At 39.3% G+C, this 17,762-nt stretch overlaps 1 protein-coding gene across 2 annotated transcripts in view; it reads left to right on the top strand.

Moving 5' to 3' along the window:
- Positions 1-16,596, top strand: part of IL6ST (interleukin 6 cytokine family signal transducer) — a 60,346-nt gene extending 43,750 nt beyond the window's left edge. For both annotated transcript variants that reach the window (XM_062211984.1, XM_062211985.1), the window contains 7 exons: positions 20-202; positions 2,479-2,580; positions 3,105-3,251; positions 3,548-3,688; positions 7,478-7,574; positions 11,190-11,271; positions 12,019-16,596. In XM_062211984.1, coding sequence (XP_062067968.1) covers positions 20-202; positions 2,479-2,580; positions 3,105-3,251; positions 3,548-3,688; positions 7,478-7,574; positions 11,190-11,271; positions 12,019-12,753 — 1,487 coding nt within the window. In that variant the 3' untranslated portion in view covers positions 12,754-16,596. The remainder of the gene's footprint in view (positions 1-19; positions 203-2,478; positions 2,581-3,104; positions 3,252-3,547; positions 3,689-7,477; positions 7,575-11,189; positions 11,272-12,018) is intronic.
- Positions 16,597-17,762: the final 1,166 nt, after the last annotated feature.

Here is a 17,762-nt window from a genome sequence, read left to right as displayed (position 1 = left end):
CAAACTTTTTGTTTTACAGCTACTCGTCCTGTAGTGGATCTTAAAGCATTCCCAAAAGATAACAGGCTTTGGGTAGAATGGACTGCTCCAAATGAATCTGTAAGGAAATACATACTTGAGTGGTGTGTGTTATCCGATAAATTGCCCTGTATCCTGGACTGGCAACAAGAAGATGGTACCACGCATCTCACATATTTAAGAGGTAGCTCTGACTAGAAACATTGCATTCGATAACCTGTGTCAAACTCTTTAGTTCTTCTTTTGCGTATTCTTTGCTGTTTTATAGACTTCGTAGGCCATTGAAAAAGACTCCCAATTTATCATAGCCTCATTAATTACAAGATGTGTGGCTCTCAGCAAGTTGCACTTAACCCCTCTGAATCTATAGGGTTTCTTTTTGGACAGAGTGAGGTTAATACTGCCATCTTTTTATACCCTAATATTGTATTAACAAAACTGTAAAGAAGTAGCAGAATGTAAGAAAGTACAGCCATTGCTGCTGAGGTGGTGTATTCTCTGTAGCCGATTTAATTCCCTCATCCTTTAGATGAGAAAACAGGTAGAGCATCTGGATGACTTGTTTAATGTCTTCCAGACATGACATAGGGGAAGCCAAACTGGAGTGCCGGTTTCCTTAGGCCTTTCAGTTGGATGTTCTAATAAAGGACAGGGAGAAATGAGATATAATAAGTTCCAAGGTGGACTGTTCTGTTAAGGTACTGCTGTAAAGGGTAACCTGTAATGAGCTGTAACAACTTTCAGCAGACGCGGGCACTGAGCTTATAGTGATCAGAAACAGAATTATTAGAATTTAGCTGTGGATAATATGACTAATCAAAGAAAACCCATAACAAGGATACCAGCTTTAAGTTTTTGGGGTTTATTCATAAAATAGACTGGCCCTCATTAAACCATTATGTACCATTATGTAACGTACAGTTTTAATGAGCTTGATTGGCTAGCATATTAACCTTATTACATTAAAACATGGTGGATCCAGGGAGGAAATAGATTAGGAATAATTGGATAATAGAAACTTTTTTTTTTTAAGATTTTGTTTATTTGAGAAGTAAAGTTATAGACGGTGAGGGGGAGAGACAGAGAAAGGTCTTCTTCCACTGGTTCACTCCCCAAATAACTGCAGTGACTGGAGCTGTGCCAATCTGAAGCCAGGAGTTTCTTCGGTGTCTCCCACATGGGTGCAGGAGCCCAAGCACATGGGCCATCTTCTACTGCCCTCCCAGGCCATCGCAAAGAGTTGGATTGGAAGAGGAGCAGCTGGGACTAGAACTGGCACCCATATGGGATGGCACAAGTGGAGGATCAACTCGCTGTGCAACAGCACTGGCCCCAATAGAAAGTTTTTACAGAACAACATAGCAGGGGCTCAGGAGACATTAAAGTCAGGCAGGCAGCCCTGAAAGCGTCACTGTTTTAGCAGAATATAAACATTGTTCATTCCTTGGTAATGTTAAATCATCAAGAAAAGGTAAAATTACTCTGTTTAAGAAAGCAAAGGAATATATAACCTTATGAATAATAGTTATGGAAAATATAAGTTCTTATTGGAGGGATATATTCCATATAGACATGTAATTTTCTGTTATGGGTAGATTATGCTACATAAAGAAATTTTATAGTTATATGCTAAAAGAGTAGATATGTTGATAATTTGGATGATTTTAAGTAAAAAGTATGTGAAAAAATTATTTAATCGGTGGGAATATCACTAATTCTTTCACTTTTTTCAACTTTAGTGTCTAACAAATGAGAGCCTTTGGGGCTTTTCCTTCAGCTTTTTTTTTTTTTTTTAAAGATTTATTTATTTATTCGAAAGTCAGAGTTACACAGAGAGGAGAGTCGGAGAGGTCTTCCATCCAATGGTTTACTCCCCAACTGGCTGCAGCAGTCGGAGCTGTGCCGATCTGAAGCCAGGGGCCAGGAGCTTCTTCCAGGTCTCCCACATGGGTGCAGGAGCCCAAGGATTTGGGCCATCTTCTACTGCTTTCCCAGGCCATAGCAGAGAGCTGGACAGGAAGTGGAGCAGCCAGGTTTCAAACCTGTGCCCATATGGGATGCTGGCGCTTCAGGCCAGGGTGTTAACCCCCTGCACCACAGCGCCGGCCCCTTCCTTCAGTCTTAATAGTGGTATTTTGCTCAGTAGGCAAATCTCAGAGAATTAGATAAGATACACAAAATTTATTAAACCCTAAGGAAGACTCAGAATTATTTGAGATCAGTATTTTGTAAATCCTGAATATAAATATTATCATTAGTTTAAAACTTCAAATTTTTATCTACTGTATGAAAAGAAAGTAAACTTTTATAAGCAATTTTATTCTATTGAGCTTGAATCCATTACAAAAAAGACATTGCTTACTTAGAAAACTACATTTTTAACAGAAAGTTAAATAGTCATGAAATTCTAAATAAAAATAGAGTATGAAAAAAATGTTTAATCTGCTGTTCTTACTTCAGGGAACCTTGCAGAGAGCAAATGTTATTTGATAACAGTCACTCCAGTATATGCAGATGGACCAGGAAGTCCAGAATCTATAAAGGCATACCTTAAACAAGCACGTAAGTCCAAACTTACTTTTCTTTGAAAACTGTGTAGTCAGTTCTTTTTTTTTTTTTTTTTTTTTTTTTTTTTTTTGGACAGGCAGAGAGAAAGGTCTTCCTTCTGTTGGTTCACCCCCACAAATGGCTACCACAGCCGGTGCGCTGTGCTGATCCGAAACCAGGAGCCAGGTGCTTCCTCCTGGTCTCCCATGCGGGTGCAGGGCCCAAGCACTTGGGCTATCCTTCACTGCACTCCCGGGCCACAGCAGAGAGCTGGACTGGAAGAGGAGCAAGTAGGACAGAATCCAACACCCCGACTGGGACTAGAACCCTAGATGTCAGTGCCATAGGTGGAGGATTAGCCTAGTGAGCTGTGGCGCCAGCCTAACAGTTTAGTTTAACAAAGATTTTATCACATTATTTTAAATAAGGACTTGTGTCATTATAGTAGAATAATTCTATTATAAGGAAATTTTATAAATTTTAATGATTCACTAAATGCTAATAATTTTCAGTTAGCAAATATATTTCTTTTGTTTTAGCACCTTCCCAAGGACCTATGGTTCGGACAAAGAAAGTGGGGAAAAACGAAGCTGTCCTAGAGTGGGACCAACTTCCTGTTGATGTTCAGAATGGATTTATCAGAAATTACACTATATTTTATAAAACCATCATCGGAAATGAGACTGGTAATAAAACTGTATCCATCATTAAAGATCAAGTTCTTAAATTTTTATACTCATTTCTCACCTTAAATAAAACGTTTAAAATATATGGTGTTCCTAGAAAGAATACACCTTAGAATATGATTATGGTGCTTTCATGACTGTATTTTTAAAATATTGTACTCACAAAAGTATATCAGTTACAAAAGCTGTTTGCTGGCAAAAATCATCATCTTGAATGCTTTCAGAACGCTAAATAGAGCCCAGCTGAGTCGAGGTGTTGCGTGGCAGAATAAAGCACAGGTTTTAATCTCTTGCAGCGGTGAATGTGGATTCTTCGCACACAGAATATACACTGTCCTCTTTGACTAGCGACACGTTGTACATGGTACGAATGGTAGCATACACAGATGAAGGCGGCAAGGATGGTCCAGAATTCACATTTACTACACCAAAGTTTGGTAAGAAATAATGTTGATTTTTCTTTAATGAATAAAAATGGTTTTTGTGCTAAAATTTTGTTTAAAAGTACAAATTTGGATTCATGGAAGTACTCATAAATTATGATGTTTATATTGTTTTACTTCTTTGAACTATAGAAAGTACTATTCCTTACTTTGGTATTTTATTAAAGCTGTTTCGGACTGCATTCAGCTAAACTTTGAATTCCAAAGCAATAAAGATCTAGGTGGGTTCCATTTTTCACTGGCTCCTGTGTGGTGTCTTCCCTTCGTTTCTACTTTTACTCCTTCCTTGTATAGGTAGGCTACTGTATTCCCCCCTTACAGACTTCACTTGCCCCATATCTGCAGCTCAGTCTCCAGCCTACCGAAATAAGGCTTCCGACCCCACTGAAACCCTTCTGGGGTCACTCATAGAAGACCTCTTAGTCATCACTAGTGTGTGCTTTGTGGTGTTCATCTTTTCTCTGGCCTTTTTGACATTTAACCTTGTTGGCTTTCACATCCTTGAAACTCCCTCCACTCTATACTCATCCTTGAGGCTCTTCTCTCCTGATCCTTCCTTGTTCTCTTCTACTGTACTTTTTAAAATTTATTTATTTATTTATTTTTTGACAGGCAGAGTGGACAGTAGAGAGAGAGAGAGAGAAAGGTCTTCCTTTTTGCTGTTGGTTCACCCTCCAATGGCCGCCGCGGTAGGCGCGCTGCAGCCGGCGCACCGCGCTGTTCCGATGGCAGGAGCCAGGTGCGTATCCTGGTCTCCCATGGGGTGCAGGGCCCAAGCACTTGGGCCATCCTCCATTGCACTCCCTGGCCACAGCAGAGAGCTGGCCTGGAAGAGGGGCAACCGGGACAGGATCGGTGCCCCGACCGGGACTAGAACCCGGTGTGCCGGCGCTGCAAGGCGGAGGATTAGCCTAGTGAGCCGCGGCGCCGGCCTTTCTACTGTACTTTTAAATGATTTTTCTCCTATTCTACTAAGAGCGCTACTCTCAGCGTTATTTTTTTTTAAAAAAGCTTTATTTTATTTATTTGAAAGAGTTACTGAGTGAGGTAGAGACAGAGAGGTCTTCCATCCACTGGTTCACTCTCCAGATGGCTGCAACAGCCGGAGCTGAGCCAATCTGAAGTCAGGAGCCAGGAGCCTCTTCCAGGACTCCCACATGGGTGCAGGAGCCCAAGGACTTGGGCTATCTTCTGCTGCTTTCCCAGGCCATAGCAGAAAGCTGGATCATAAGTGGAGTATCTGGGACTCAAACCAGCGCCCATATGGGATGCCAGTGCTGCAGGCCAGAGCTTTAACCCACTATGCCACAACGCTGCCCCCCTCTTAGCCCTATTTTCTTATCTGCCTATTCAGAATCCTCTTCCATAACTTCAGCCAAAACACATGTCTTGGGGCTGGCACTGTGGCACAATATGTTAAGCCTCTGCTTGTGGTGCTGGCATCCCATACGGGCACCGTATTCGATGTCCTCTGTTTATAGCTTGGGAAAGCAGTGGAGGATGACCCAAATGCTTGGGCACCTGCACTCACGTAGAAGAAGCTCCTGGCTCTTGGCTTTAGAGCAGCTCAGCTGTAGCTGTTGGGGCCATTTGGGGAGTGAACCAGCAGATGGGAGACCTTTCTCTGTATCTCCCTCTCTATAACTCTTCCTCTCAAATAAATAAATGAAATCTAAAAAAAAAAAGACAACATGTCTCTTCTTTTGTTGTTTACATGCTATATCATCTCTTTGCCAAAGCCAGAAATTTAATGATTGCAATACATTTTTCATTTATTTTTCCCTCATGTAAACCAAAAGTCAAGTCCTATTCATAACACCTCAGTACTTCTTGTGAGTACTCTTTCATAATCATATCCTCCTTTGTAAACTCATAATTTGTTCCATCTTCTTTTTCCTACTACATTGCCCTAGTGTAGGTCCTCCTATTATTTGATCACTCCTGGATTCTCTAAAGCAGTCTTAGGCTTCCTTCTTTCTTTTTCTCTTTTTAAGATTTATTTTATTTATTTGAAAGAGTTACAGAGAGGCAAAGGCAGAAAGAAAGAGGTCTTTCATCCACTGATTCACTCCCCAGACAGCCACAGCAGCTGTAGCTGAGCTGATCTGAAGCCAGGAGCCTAGAGTTTCTTTCAGGTCTCCCACGCAGGTGCAGTGGCCCAAGGACTTGGGCCATTTTCTGCTGCTTTCCCAGGCCATAGCAGAGAGCTGGATCAGAAGTGGAGCAGCCGGGACTCAAATTGGCACCCATATGGGATGCCGGCACTGCCGGCAGCAGCCTTACCTGATATGCCACAGCACCAGACCCACTTCCTTCCTTCTGTTCACACACATTTTGAATGACTCTAATCATTTTATTGTAATTGTAATGCACAGCCCCAAGTGTCAACATAGTATATGATAATAACTTCTATGTTTCTTGTTGGTTGAGTAACTGTTGAATGAGAGACTGAATCTACCTAACATAGATCAGATATCCTGAATTCTGCTGTTGGAACTGTTTGTGGGGTAAGGCTTGTCCCATGTGGTGGTGTTACTAAACAACAAATGAAATTATGCCATTATCCTTAGAAAAATTTAAAATACTTTTCCTGATTACAAAAGGTTTGTAATCAGAAATTTATAGGGAATTTAGATTATACAGTAAATTACAGAAAAGAAAAATTAGTTCTAGTCCTTCACCCAGAAATAATTTAAAACAATTGTTTATCCTGTAGTCTCTAATCTACTTTTCTCTCCAAATTTGTCATACTTACTTGTGTTATTGCATAATAGCCCTTTCAGAATTACTTGTCTATGCTTTTAATTTCCTATTTGTTTTTTAAAGATTTATTTATTTGAAAGGCAGAGTCAGAAAGAGAGAGAGCGAGCTTCCATGCACTGGTTCATTCCCCGGATGCCTGCAACAGCCAAAGCTAGGCCAGGCCAAAGCCAGGAGCCAGGAAATCTGTTCCAGTCTCCTTCGTGGAAGGCAGGATTCAAGTAATTGAGCCTTCATTTGCTGCCTCCCAGACACAGGAGCAGGAAGCTGGATATGAAGTGGAGAAGCAGGGACTTAAACCAAGCGCTATGATATGGGATGCAAGTCACCCCAAGTGGCAGCTTAACCTGCTGCACAACACACCCCTCCCCAGTCTGATTTCTTTATTTCTGCTGGCTTCATAGGATATATATAATCACTTACAGATTGATTAGTTTCTCTTTTAAATGCAAATAGATTTGTCTGCCTTATTTATTTGTACTTGTGCTACTCCTTGTACCTGCTGATTATCTCCTAATGTTCTTAGCCCTCTGTCACACCTGCTTTTGGAAAATGGTAAAAGCCATTAAATATTTTTTCTGCAGATTCTATTTTTATTCCTTGCAGAAGATAAATATATTTCAATTGAGATTGTTTTATAGCTTTTCCAATTCTGCCCAACATTTGTATTTGCTGAGATATAATTTCTTTGAGTATTAGGATGCAAAGATAAGCTTTGCTAAGATTCCGCTGAATAAGATCATAAATAAGTGGTTGGATTTGAAATCTCTAGTTTACCAGATAGATTATCCAGTGTACCAAACTAATTGTAATCCCCCTAGCCAACATGTATTATGATTTCTGTGTGACCAGGTTACTATTTAAGGTATAAATAGCTAAGGTGTGATTTGCCAAGGAAAAGGGGTAAAGGAAAGAGGATTGTAGTTCATCTTTTCATTAATAATCTGGTTGAAAAGTTTTAGTATTTCTTAGTATATGTGTCAGTAATTGTTCCCCATCATCCTTTTTTTTTTTTTCTTTTAGCTCAAGGAGAAATCGAAGCCATAGTTGTGCCTGTTTGCTTAGCGTTCCTCTTGACAACTCTTCTGGGAGTGTTGTTCTGCTTTAATAAAAGAGACCTGTAAGTACCATTATTTGTATTTTTTGCATTTTTCTCTAGCTTTAGTGACCATAGCTTACATACCATAAAATTCATTCATTTTATCATTTGATAACTTTTGTGTGTAACTTCTACACAATTAAATATAGACATTTGCATCACCCTGATGAGTTCCCTTATTCTGATTTGTAGTCTATCTTAACCCTCAAATTCAGGCAATCATTGCATCTGCTTTCTGTAACTGTAGTTTTGCTTGTTTTGGGGTAGAGTTTTTGCCTTATCATAATAGTTTTGAGTGGTTAATCCATGTTGCCCATACTGACATTTTTCTCATTTTTACTGCTGTATTCTACAGTATGTCTCAAAATTTATTTTTTTTGGAGCTTTGTTTCTTATTTTTGCCTGTTATGAATAATGTTACACTGAACAGGTGTACTTTGTGGGTACAGGGGCCCAAATACTTGAGCCATCTTCCATTGTTTCCCAAGCACATTAGCAGGGAGCTGCATCAGAAGTGGAGCAGCCGGGGTCTCCAACTGACGCCCATATGGGATGCCGACAGCTTTACTTGCTACGCCACAACATGGGCCCCATTGCCAGAAGTTTTCAAAGTAGCTATACCATATTGCATTCCCACTAGCAAATACCCCATATCATTACCAATACTTAGTACAATGAGGTTTATTGATTCTAGTGGACATTTAGTACTGTTTCGTAATGGTTTTGACTTTTTTCTCTGATTGCTAATGTTGGAACTCTTCATGTTTGTTACATACCTTCTTTTGTGATGTGTCTATTGAAATCTGTTGCCCATCTTCAACTGAGTGGTTTGGTTAGTTTTGAGCTATAAGAGTTCTGTTAGAAAATTTTTAACAAATCCATGTTTTGCAAACTTTTGTCACAGTCTGTGCATTGCATTTTTGCTTTCAGAACTATGACTTTAGGTTAAGAAAGTTAATGTTGAATTCCATCCTCTTACCAGTTTTTCTGCACTGTAGTTCCTGAGTTTTTTGTCCTGTTGAAAAAAAAATCTCTGCCTAACTCATTGTCAGATATTTTCTCCAATGCTTTCCTCTTAAAAACCAGTAGTTGTAGCTCTTTGTGTCTGTGATCCATTTCAAGTTAATTTGTGTATGGAGTGAGGTCAGAGTCAGACTTACTTTTTTCTCTAAGATTTCCAGTTCCAATATCATTTATTTTGAAAAGACTGGTTTTTTTCTGTGATAGCTTTGATACCTTTATGAAAAATCAGTTTTTTGTTAGTCTGTACTTATTTTGGGACTTTGATTTTGTTCCAGTAATGTTTAGACTTAAGCCAGTACACTGTCTTAATTAGTAAAAGGGGTCTTCAAAGAGTTCATGGAAAATGTGTATTAAGAAAAAACTGCATCAATTTCAAAATTTTGTTACACCAAAACTTTAAAAAAAAAAATTTGAGAATCAGTGGGATCTCCATCTACTGGTTCACTCCCCAGTAACATAGCAAGGAGGAGAGGGTGGGGTGCAAAGCCAGGAGCTGGGAACTCAATCCAGGTCTCCTACATGGGTGGCAGGAATCCAACTGCTGGAGTTAGGAATTGAACCTATGCACTCCAATTTGGGGTTGGGACATCCTAACTGACAAATTAACTGCTAGACCAAACACCCATCCCTAAACTTTCAATTCCATTTTTCCAACAACTTTTTTTTTTTTTAAGATTTTATTTATCAGATAGGCAGAATTAGGGGGAGAGAGAAAGATCTTCCATCTGCTGAAAGCAATGGCCAGAGCTGGGCCATTCCAAAGCCAGGAGCCAGGAGCCAGGAGCCGCCTCTGGGTCTCCCATGTGGGTGTAGGAGCTATTTTCCCCTGCTTTCCCAGGCCATTAGCAGAGAGTTGGATCACTAGAGGAACAGCCGGGACTCAAAACTAGCGCCCACGTGGGTGGCTGGCACCACAGGTGGAGGCTTAGCCTCACTAGGCCACAGTGCCAGCCCTTTACCAACAACTTTTTGAAGTACTCTCATGTAGTAAGTATTGAAAATAGAATTTCTCCATTATGTTCTTTTTCAAAATTACTTTGGGTTTTTTCTTTTCCTTTTTTTATATTAATTTTAACATCAACTTGTCAATTTCCTTTGAAAACAAAGAAACCCTGCTATGATTTTTACTGGGATTTTGTTATATCTATAGATCAGTTTGAGTGCTGTAATGTTAACAGTGTTAAGTCTTTCATTCCATGAACCTGAGTTTTGATTTTAGAGTGTGTTAGTTTTTAGTGGACAAATCCTACCTACACATCTTTTCTTAGATGAAGGTTTTTTAATCATAAATCAAATTTTTAAAATTTCTATTTAATTGTTAGTATATAGAAATCCTGCTGACTTTTTAAAAATATTGATTGTGTATACTGAAATTGTTAAGTTCATAATTAGTAGCTATTTGGAATCTAGAATTTTCTCCATACACAGTCATTTTGGCTGCTAGTAGTTACGGTTATTTCAAAATGTCTTCAAGCTGTTAGTTCTTTTTGTTGTTGTAATGCTCAGGCTAGGGCTTCCAGTACAGTGTTGACTAGAAGTGGTAGGAGCTGAAATTTTGCATCGTTCCTGATTTCAGAGGAGAAAGCCTTCAGTCTTTAATCGTTAGATGTGGTATTAACTGTAAGTCAGGGACATTTGTATGTTTCTTTTTCATGTTTTTTAACATGAATGGGTATCATTTTATCAAATGCTATATCTGAATTACTGAGAAGATCATAGGGCTTTTTTCTGCCTTTCCTCCGTGAGTAACAAATTGTATTTTGCTGGATTCAGTGTTCTTGAAAGACATTGGTAGTTTTTTCCTGGAGATACCTGTGTCTGGTTTTGAAATCAGATTAATAATGGCCTCATAAAATAAAAGGAATGTGTTAACTACTTCCCGAGTTTTCTGGCAGAGTTTTTCTTTTTTCAAATTTTTTATTGAAATTCACAATTAAACCCCTATAGATCTTAAGTTTTCCTTGTGGGAAGGTTTTTAATGAACATTTAATTGATCTTTTGAGTAATGTGGCCATGGGTTCATTGATCAGCTTTACTGCTTTTATATTATCTCCGGGCTTACAGGTGCTTCCTGCAGGAGAGTTAGGGTGGTAGGATCTTTCTGTCTTACCAAAAGTGCCATTCTTTTAATTTCAATTTTTATACTTAAGTAGGATTCTGATTAAATGGACCATTTGAATGAAGTGGATATTTTAAATGCCAACCTTTTTATGTAAAAAAAAAATCAAGTTTATCATCTTACTTGGTGAACATCTTATTGTGAACATTTATTTTTGTTATCTGGATTTTTTAAATTGGAAATTGAAAAAGTTTGCTTTTGTGTTGTTGGTAAGACTGTACCACATCATGTTTTGCCCTGGGTAAAGTTTCTAAGTGATTTTTATTACAGGATTTGATTAGAGAGATTTTTTTTTAACTAAATACTGATGATTAGCTTTTGCCTTTTAAGAGTTTTTTCTCTAAATACATTAAGATCATAAGTATTTATTGGTCATAAGACAAAAATTTGTGTTCTGGATCATATAGGTATTTTTTGTTTATGATTTTAAAACTTCACTGAAAACACTTGTAATAAACAGAAGTTTGTATCTACCATGTTTCTTTTCTTTTCAGCATTAAAAAACACATCTGGCCTAATGTTCCAGATCCTTCTAAGAGTCACATTGCCCAGTGGTCACCTCCCACACCTCCAAGGGTAAGATAAAATGCTTCTGAGTTGTTTATATTTTTACACAGGCATTGGGATATACTTGGACTTCAACCAAAAGACAGCAGGCCGAATCAAGGAGTAAATGAAAGTAAAACAGTTCATAAGTGAATTTTAGTTAAAATACCTTCATATTCCAGGAGTTATCCACGTGGCATATTTGTTCTGACATTCCTAATTTCATTTAGCAAACATTACAGTTATTTGACCTTGCAAACACAACCCTGAAGTGATAAAACTTCTGGATGGGGAACTCTTAGAGGCTTACAACCAAGTTTACCATTTTAAACTCTGAATTTAAATTTACCCTAGAGGCAAAGTCATTAGTATGTATCCTTAAATATCTAATTCATAGATTAGACTGTGTTGCATATTTTTATATTCCACAAAACCCCATTCACATTTGATTTTGCTTAATTTTTCTATTCAGTTACTCCTATGCTGCCTAGTATTGCCGTGAACTATTAAATACTATTTGATAAATTAATGGTCTACAAACTTTGAAACCAAAAATACTGATTCAGAAGTTCTGAGACAATTCAGACTTCTCAGACTCATTTATCAGTATTTCACATATCACTATTTGGGCAGTTAACAATATTTTAAGATAACGTAGGCTATTTCTGTACCACTGAAAGTTGAGAACATTCTGTCTTCTAACTCCTGTCAGATGTAGCTCAGAGTTTCTCAATGAACAGATGCCAAAAGAGATAATCCATTCTCTCTCTTTCTTAGCACAACTTTAATTCAAAAGATCAGATGTATTCAGATGGCAATTTCACTGATGTAAGTGTTGTGGAGATAGAACCCAATGACAAAAAGCCTCTCCCAGACGATCTGAAGTCCCTGGACCTGTTCAAGAAGGAGAAGATGAGCACTGAAGGGCACAGCAGTGGTATCGGGGGGTCTTCATGCATGTCGTCTTCGAGGCCGAGCATTTCCAGCAGCGATGACAATGAGTGTGCACAGAATACCTCCGGCACTGTCCAGTACTCCACCGTGGTGCACAGTGGCTACAGACACCAGGTCCCGTCCGTCCAAGTCTTCTCAAGATCCGAATCCACCCAGCCCTTGCTGGATTCAGAAGAACGGCCGGAAGAGCTACAGTTAATAGATAATGTAGATAGTGGTGAGAACATTTTGCCCAGGCAACAGTATTTCAAACAGAACTGCAGCCACCAAGAAACCAGTCCAGATATTTCCCAGTTTGAAAGGTCAAAGCCTGTTTCAGCAGTCAGTGAGGAAGATTTTATTAGACACAGACAGCAGATTTCGGATATGGTGCAGTCCTGTGGGTCTGGGCAATTGAAAGGATTTCAGGAAGTTTCTGCAGTGGATGCTTTTGGTCCAGGTATTGAGGGACAAGGAGAAAGATTTGAAACCGTTGGGGTGGCAGCTGTGATTGATGAAGGAATGCCTAAAAGTTACTTACCACAGACTGTACGACAAGGCGGCTACGTGCCTCAGTGAGAGACTCGTGCCCATTACAGCTTCAGCATACCTGTAAAGTACATGTAAAGATCGTTTATCTGTGATTTCAGATAAAAAATAATCTTCGCTCCCTGAAGATGATCCTTTGCCCTTGAGGACAAATCTTACATGGGGCTATTTCCATTCCAGAATATCTGGAATTCAACTTCAAGCACTACATAAACTGACTTCATCCTCTGAATAGCTGAGTGACTTTGTACTGCTGTGGGATGGTTGCACTGAAGAAAACCACAGCTTATCTGAACTTTATAAAGTCAATGTATGAATGGTAAGCAGCGATAAACTCCGCACAGCTGTACTGATCTTGATGCGAGTAGTCAACCAAGCGGCATGGGCATAGCTAATACCAAAAACAGGAGGAGCAAGGTGTGCGCTCTACTGCAGCTGACAGCGTAATTTAAGCAGAGGTCCACGGAGCATAACTATGAGCCCAGCTTTTGTTGTCCAGCATTTATATTCATAGCAACATAGAAAATATTTGTCAGTTCTTTCATAGGTAACGACACTGCCAGTTGTTACAAGAGGAAAGAAGTTGAGCTTTAACATGGCAGATTAAAAATAGTTCATTTTTAATATATAATCTGTTTGCTTTTTATCATTAACAACCTTTTTATTTTTAAAGGTCCAGTTCACAAACTCAGTGAGTACCCTTGAAAAAGCTAGGAATGAATTTGGTTGACAAAGCACTTTATACAATGCCTTCAGCTTAAAATGTGTTTTAATTGAACTAAGCATACTGAGGTTTAAAATTTTTCTAGGTGTTTGAAGGAACTAAGTTAGGAGGACTTGGGGCAATACTTGCCAAAACAAAAGAGAACCCCCAAAACTGTGAATATTGCTGATAGCAAAATCCTAATTGTACAGACATTTACAGAGATGGCATTTTATTTAATATCTGCCAGTTCTGAGGGAGGATGAAACCTAGTTCTACATTGTGATTTAAGAACATTTTAAACCTCTTCCTGACAGTTCTCTTCTTCAGGGGAGAAGGCAGCCAGGCCTCCAGAGTCTAGTGCTAAAGCCTCTCACACACTTGGGCCCTCCCCTAACCACCACATGTGACAGAGACAGGGGCTGAATGAGTAGGAAGAAATCGCCATGTAGGGTTGTGGTAGATTACTGCTATCAAGTGAGGGTGGAGGAAGTGGGGTTGTTTTTCTGTTGTATTTGAGGTTCAGAAACCAGGCAGACTTAAAATAGTTTGTAGTGGTTATAGGAGACTAAAGGCTAAGAGAAATTGGTACACCTCTATAATTGAAATAGAATTCTGCTTTTTACAAATATGTTCATATTAGCCTTTCCGGTATATTTTATCCTTTGTATTCTTGCAATTATACAATGTCTGATACTTTGCCGAGTTCTTTCACATGCATGATCCGCCTTGTGATAGAGACCCAGTTTCCTGCTTTAGACAAAACCAACAGAAGTGAAGTAGATGAAGAGAGAGAGGGGTCCACAGGGATAGAGGTTGACTTAGGCCACAGGTAATGGTATTGACACCGTGTTAGTCGGTCTTCAAAGGCTGCCCCTGATCGAGACCGAATCTGCCTTGCTATGTTTGTGTGTCTGGGAGGAAATTTAGACTTAGGACGTTTTATGTGTCTTCAAAATAGGAATCGTGTACTAGTAGCTGTGTTTTGAAGAACGTTGTTGTTTTTTGGAGGGCAAAAATGGAACGCATGATCTAAAGAAAAGAGAATAAAACAGACTTGCATGTTGAAAACTGTATAGAACATGGGACAGTGAGAGAATGCCCCCCGCCTCAAGAGCACTTTAACATGTTAAGTGCATTTATGATTGCTGTCAAAAGTTCATTCAGGAAACGAATATACATCTGAGCACTAATATGTTACGTACATCTCTGCCCTCAGAAAAGCAGTCCAAATGTTTTAAATACGAAATTACTTTCCTAGAATTACTTGTCCTAGAATAATCTGTTCTGATGCACGTATATTGCATTTTACATGGGCAGAGAAAGAAATTGATTACGGAAAAAACAGCCTGAAAGCTAGGGAATTTAATAGTTTAAGATCTCTAATGTCTAAAAATGTTTAAGGTAATGCCAGTACTTCAGAAAATAGCCTCTTTGTAGACAAAAGCAATTCACTGCTTCTAATGCAGCTGCTGCCCCCTTTAAGAAAAATAAAGACCCAGTATGTTAGTAGGTGTTGCTATTGCAATTTGACTGTCCGTCATTTTCCTCTCTCAAAGGCATAATGCTAACTGAGAAAACTATAAATCATAAAGCTTTATACTCCTTAAGATCTAGAATTTTAATCCTTTTTTTAGCTTGGATGAGTTAGCACTCAAGAACACCCAACATTTGAGCAGAAGGAAAAAAACCAAATCATTCATGTGTTTAATATTCATGTCTCTTTCCTACCTAGTTGTTCACTTAATAGTAACCTGATTCCTTGATAAGGGCATGAAACTAGCCAGTGACCCTAGCTCTTACTACAAAGTTAAAGGATAATAAAGTTGAAATATGCTTATAAAAATTTATTAAAACTCTTAAGGAGAACATGTAATTTTAGGAATAGAAATCAAAGTTTTAAAGATGTCTTTTCTATCCAATTAGCTAGTTAAAACCATGGCAAAAATATAGGAGTATAAGGCTCTTAGGTAATTCCCAAAAATATTTGTTTACTGGCATATAATGACCAAGTAATTTCACAATGGAGAATATTACATTCTCCTGGTTTTGTTCATTTGGCATTAAGACCAAATTTCTAAACCATGTACTTCTGTGTCAATAAAATAAGCTGCATAAAACTTTAAGTTCAAGAAAATTATTGGAATAGCTTTCCAGTGTAGGTACCATGTTAGATTGTAGTGCCCAGGTAGGATAACTGTAGAAATTTTTGTACTTTTTGGTAAATTAAAATGAGCTATAAAATGGCCAGGTATTTAGCGTTAACCTAAAATTAAGCATTGTCCTAGATGACAGTAAAGATATAAGCTAACAAACCTACACCCTAATTCTTCTTGGGACTGACCTTGCCTGCAGTTCCTTTTAAGACTGCTTATAAACGGGATTCAGATGTAAGTCCAGACAGAACTGTCCAAAGCCAAATGTCTTTGGATTTAGTCTATTTTTCCATCATAAATGCTACTAGCAAGTGCATTAGCATGATCTTCTGGTGAATGTTGTATTAAAATTAAAAGGTGGCAACTCAGGGTGTGCTACTAACATTATAGTCATTTGTTCCTAAATTCTAAGGTTTTTTTTTTTTTTTTCTGCTGCTACTGTCAGTATTTCCCTCCAACGTGGTAGTTTCATTTCATTAACTGGCTGCGCTTTAAAGTTAATGGATCATAATGGAAAGTGCAGTTAAGGCCAGTGGTGATAAATGTTCCAGATTTTTTATCCCTTGAATATAGGTTTTGCACAGTAACTACAGGTTTCCAATGTTGGTACAATACCACCAAACTGTGATGTCTAAGCAAAGGGATATTTTAAAAGTTATATTTGAAAATTCTTTAGTCTTAATGTACATGTTTTTTGAATATGCTCTAAAAATAAGTGCAATTTGCTAGCATGACAATGCAGTGATAAGCATTATCTATGTCTCCTTTTTATATCCTGACTAGCTCCCATTTATGTGTAAACACAATCCTTTCTTGTTCCTTTGTTTTTACCCCACCTCATCTAACTTCATTTGGAAAGCTTGTCTGTCTGTCCTATGTACTTTTATCTTTGCAGTGAATCGCATGTGCTAATTGTAACCAGCTATTGTTTTGTTGACAAGACTCTAAGTGTTACATAAACTGTCTATATATCAGGTCTAATTCTGTGAGAAATAAATTTCTGTTCAGTTTGTTTCCCTTGTGGTGGCTATAATGTGAAGTGTTGCTGCTGGTGTCGGTACACACAGGTCTTGGATTCTGTGAGTGGCCTGGGGCTTATGTGGTGCTGAGTTGCCACAGTGGTGTAGGATCTAGAAGGAAATTGATACATTGTCTTAGCGTTAATATCATAGAAGGAAGATGGCAGACTCATTACCGGTTTTCCAGATTTACTCCATGAGTTGGATTTCCCACGTCTTGCCTCCTAGTAGGTGGTTTTTCTTACTGAATTGCGAAGAGACCCTGCGTGGAGGTGTTGCGCCCCCTTGTGGCCTGTCTGTGCCAGCACTCTGCTGTCTTCACCCTTGCTGGGAGGCTGAGGCACAGACTGATGGGTCACATCCCTCTGCTACTCGGAGTCACTGAGCAGGAGTGTCTGAGACCCAGTCGTTGGGAATCTGACCTGAGAATGACACGTCCTCACAGCGTGCCCTCCCCTGGAGAGGGCCCTCAGTGTGGTCCGCAGAGCCAGCACTAGCGGCTGTCCTCCCTTCACGTGTGAGCACGCCTCAAAATGGAATCCTTATCACGGCATTCCAGCTCACGGGGTAAATCTGGAGAGCTGGGAATCTGCCATCCTCATTCCATGTTACTGTGCGGAAGTTTTTGAAATGCAGGCATTGTGTTCTTCCATAGACATTTTCCTTACATTTCCTGAAGACTGCTTTCATAGAGCAGAGTTCAGAGAAGTAACGCCCTGGCGTTGGCCTAGGTGCTCCTTTCTTTACAATCATGTACGCGACTGCAGTTCTTACAGGCCCCGCCTGGCGTCTACAGAGCACGGACCCTGTCCGTCCTGCCTCCTAAGACTCGCCTGTTTGCCTAGGCTAGCAGGAGACACTTCCTTACTCAGCACTGATTCTCTCTGCGTGTAAGCTTTTCTTTTTAAGATAATAGCATCGCTGCTACACACTGCCCTTTTCTGTAGTTCATGTAGTGAACAAGAGGGAAAGAAGGGTGTCGTAAAGCAGATGGGAGTCAGAGAACCCCGCATCACGGTAAGTGGCTCCGGTTCCCGCGGCAGCTCATTTAGGTTGGCCAGAAGACCCTAGATGGGCTGCTTCGTTTCTCAACAGCTCAGATTGCCCTGTCTCAGAGCCAGCGTGGTGGCGCAGAGGAAGGCACTGCTTGAGACGGCAGCG

This window comes from Lepus europaeus, chromosome 15, assembly GCF_033115175.1.
Source record: "Lepus europaeus isolate LE1 chromosome 15, mLepTim1.pri, whole genome shotgun sequence".
In the NCBI taxonomy this organism is placed as follows: Eukaryota; Metazoa; Chordata; class Mammalia; order Lagomorpha; family Leporidae; genus Lepus; species Lepus europaeus.
This window is presented reverse-complemented; position numbering and strand designations above follow the sequence as displayed.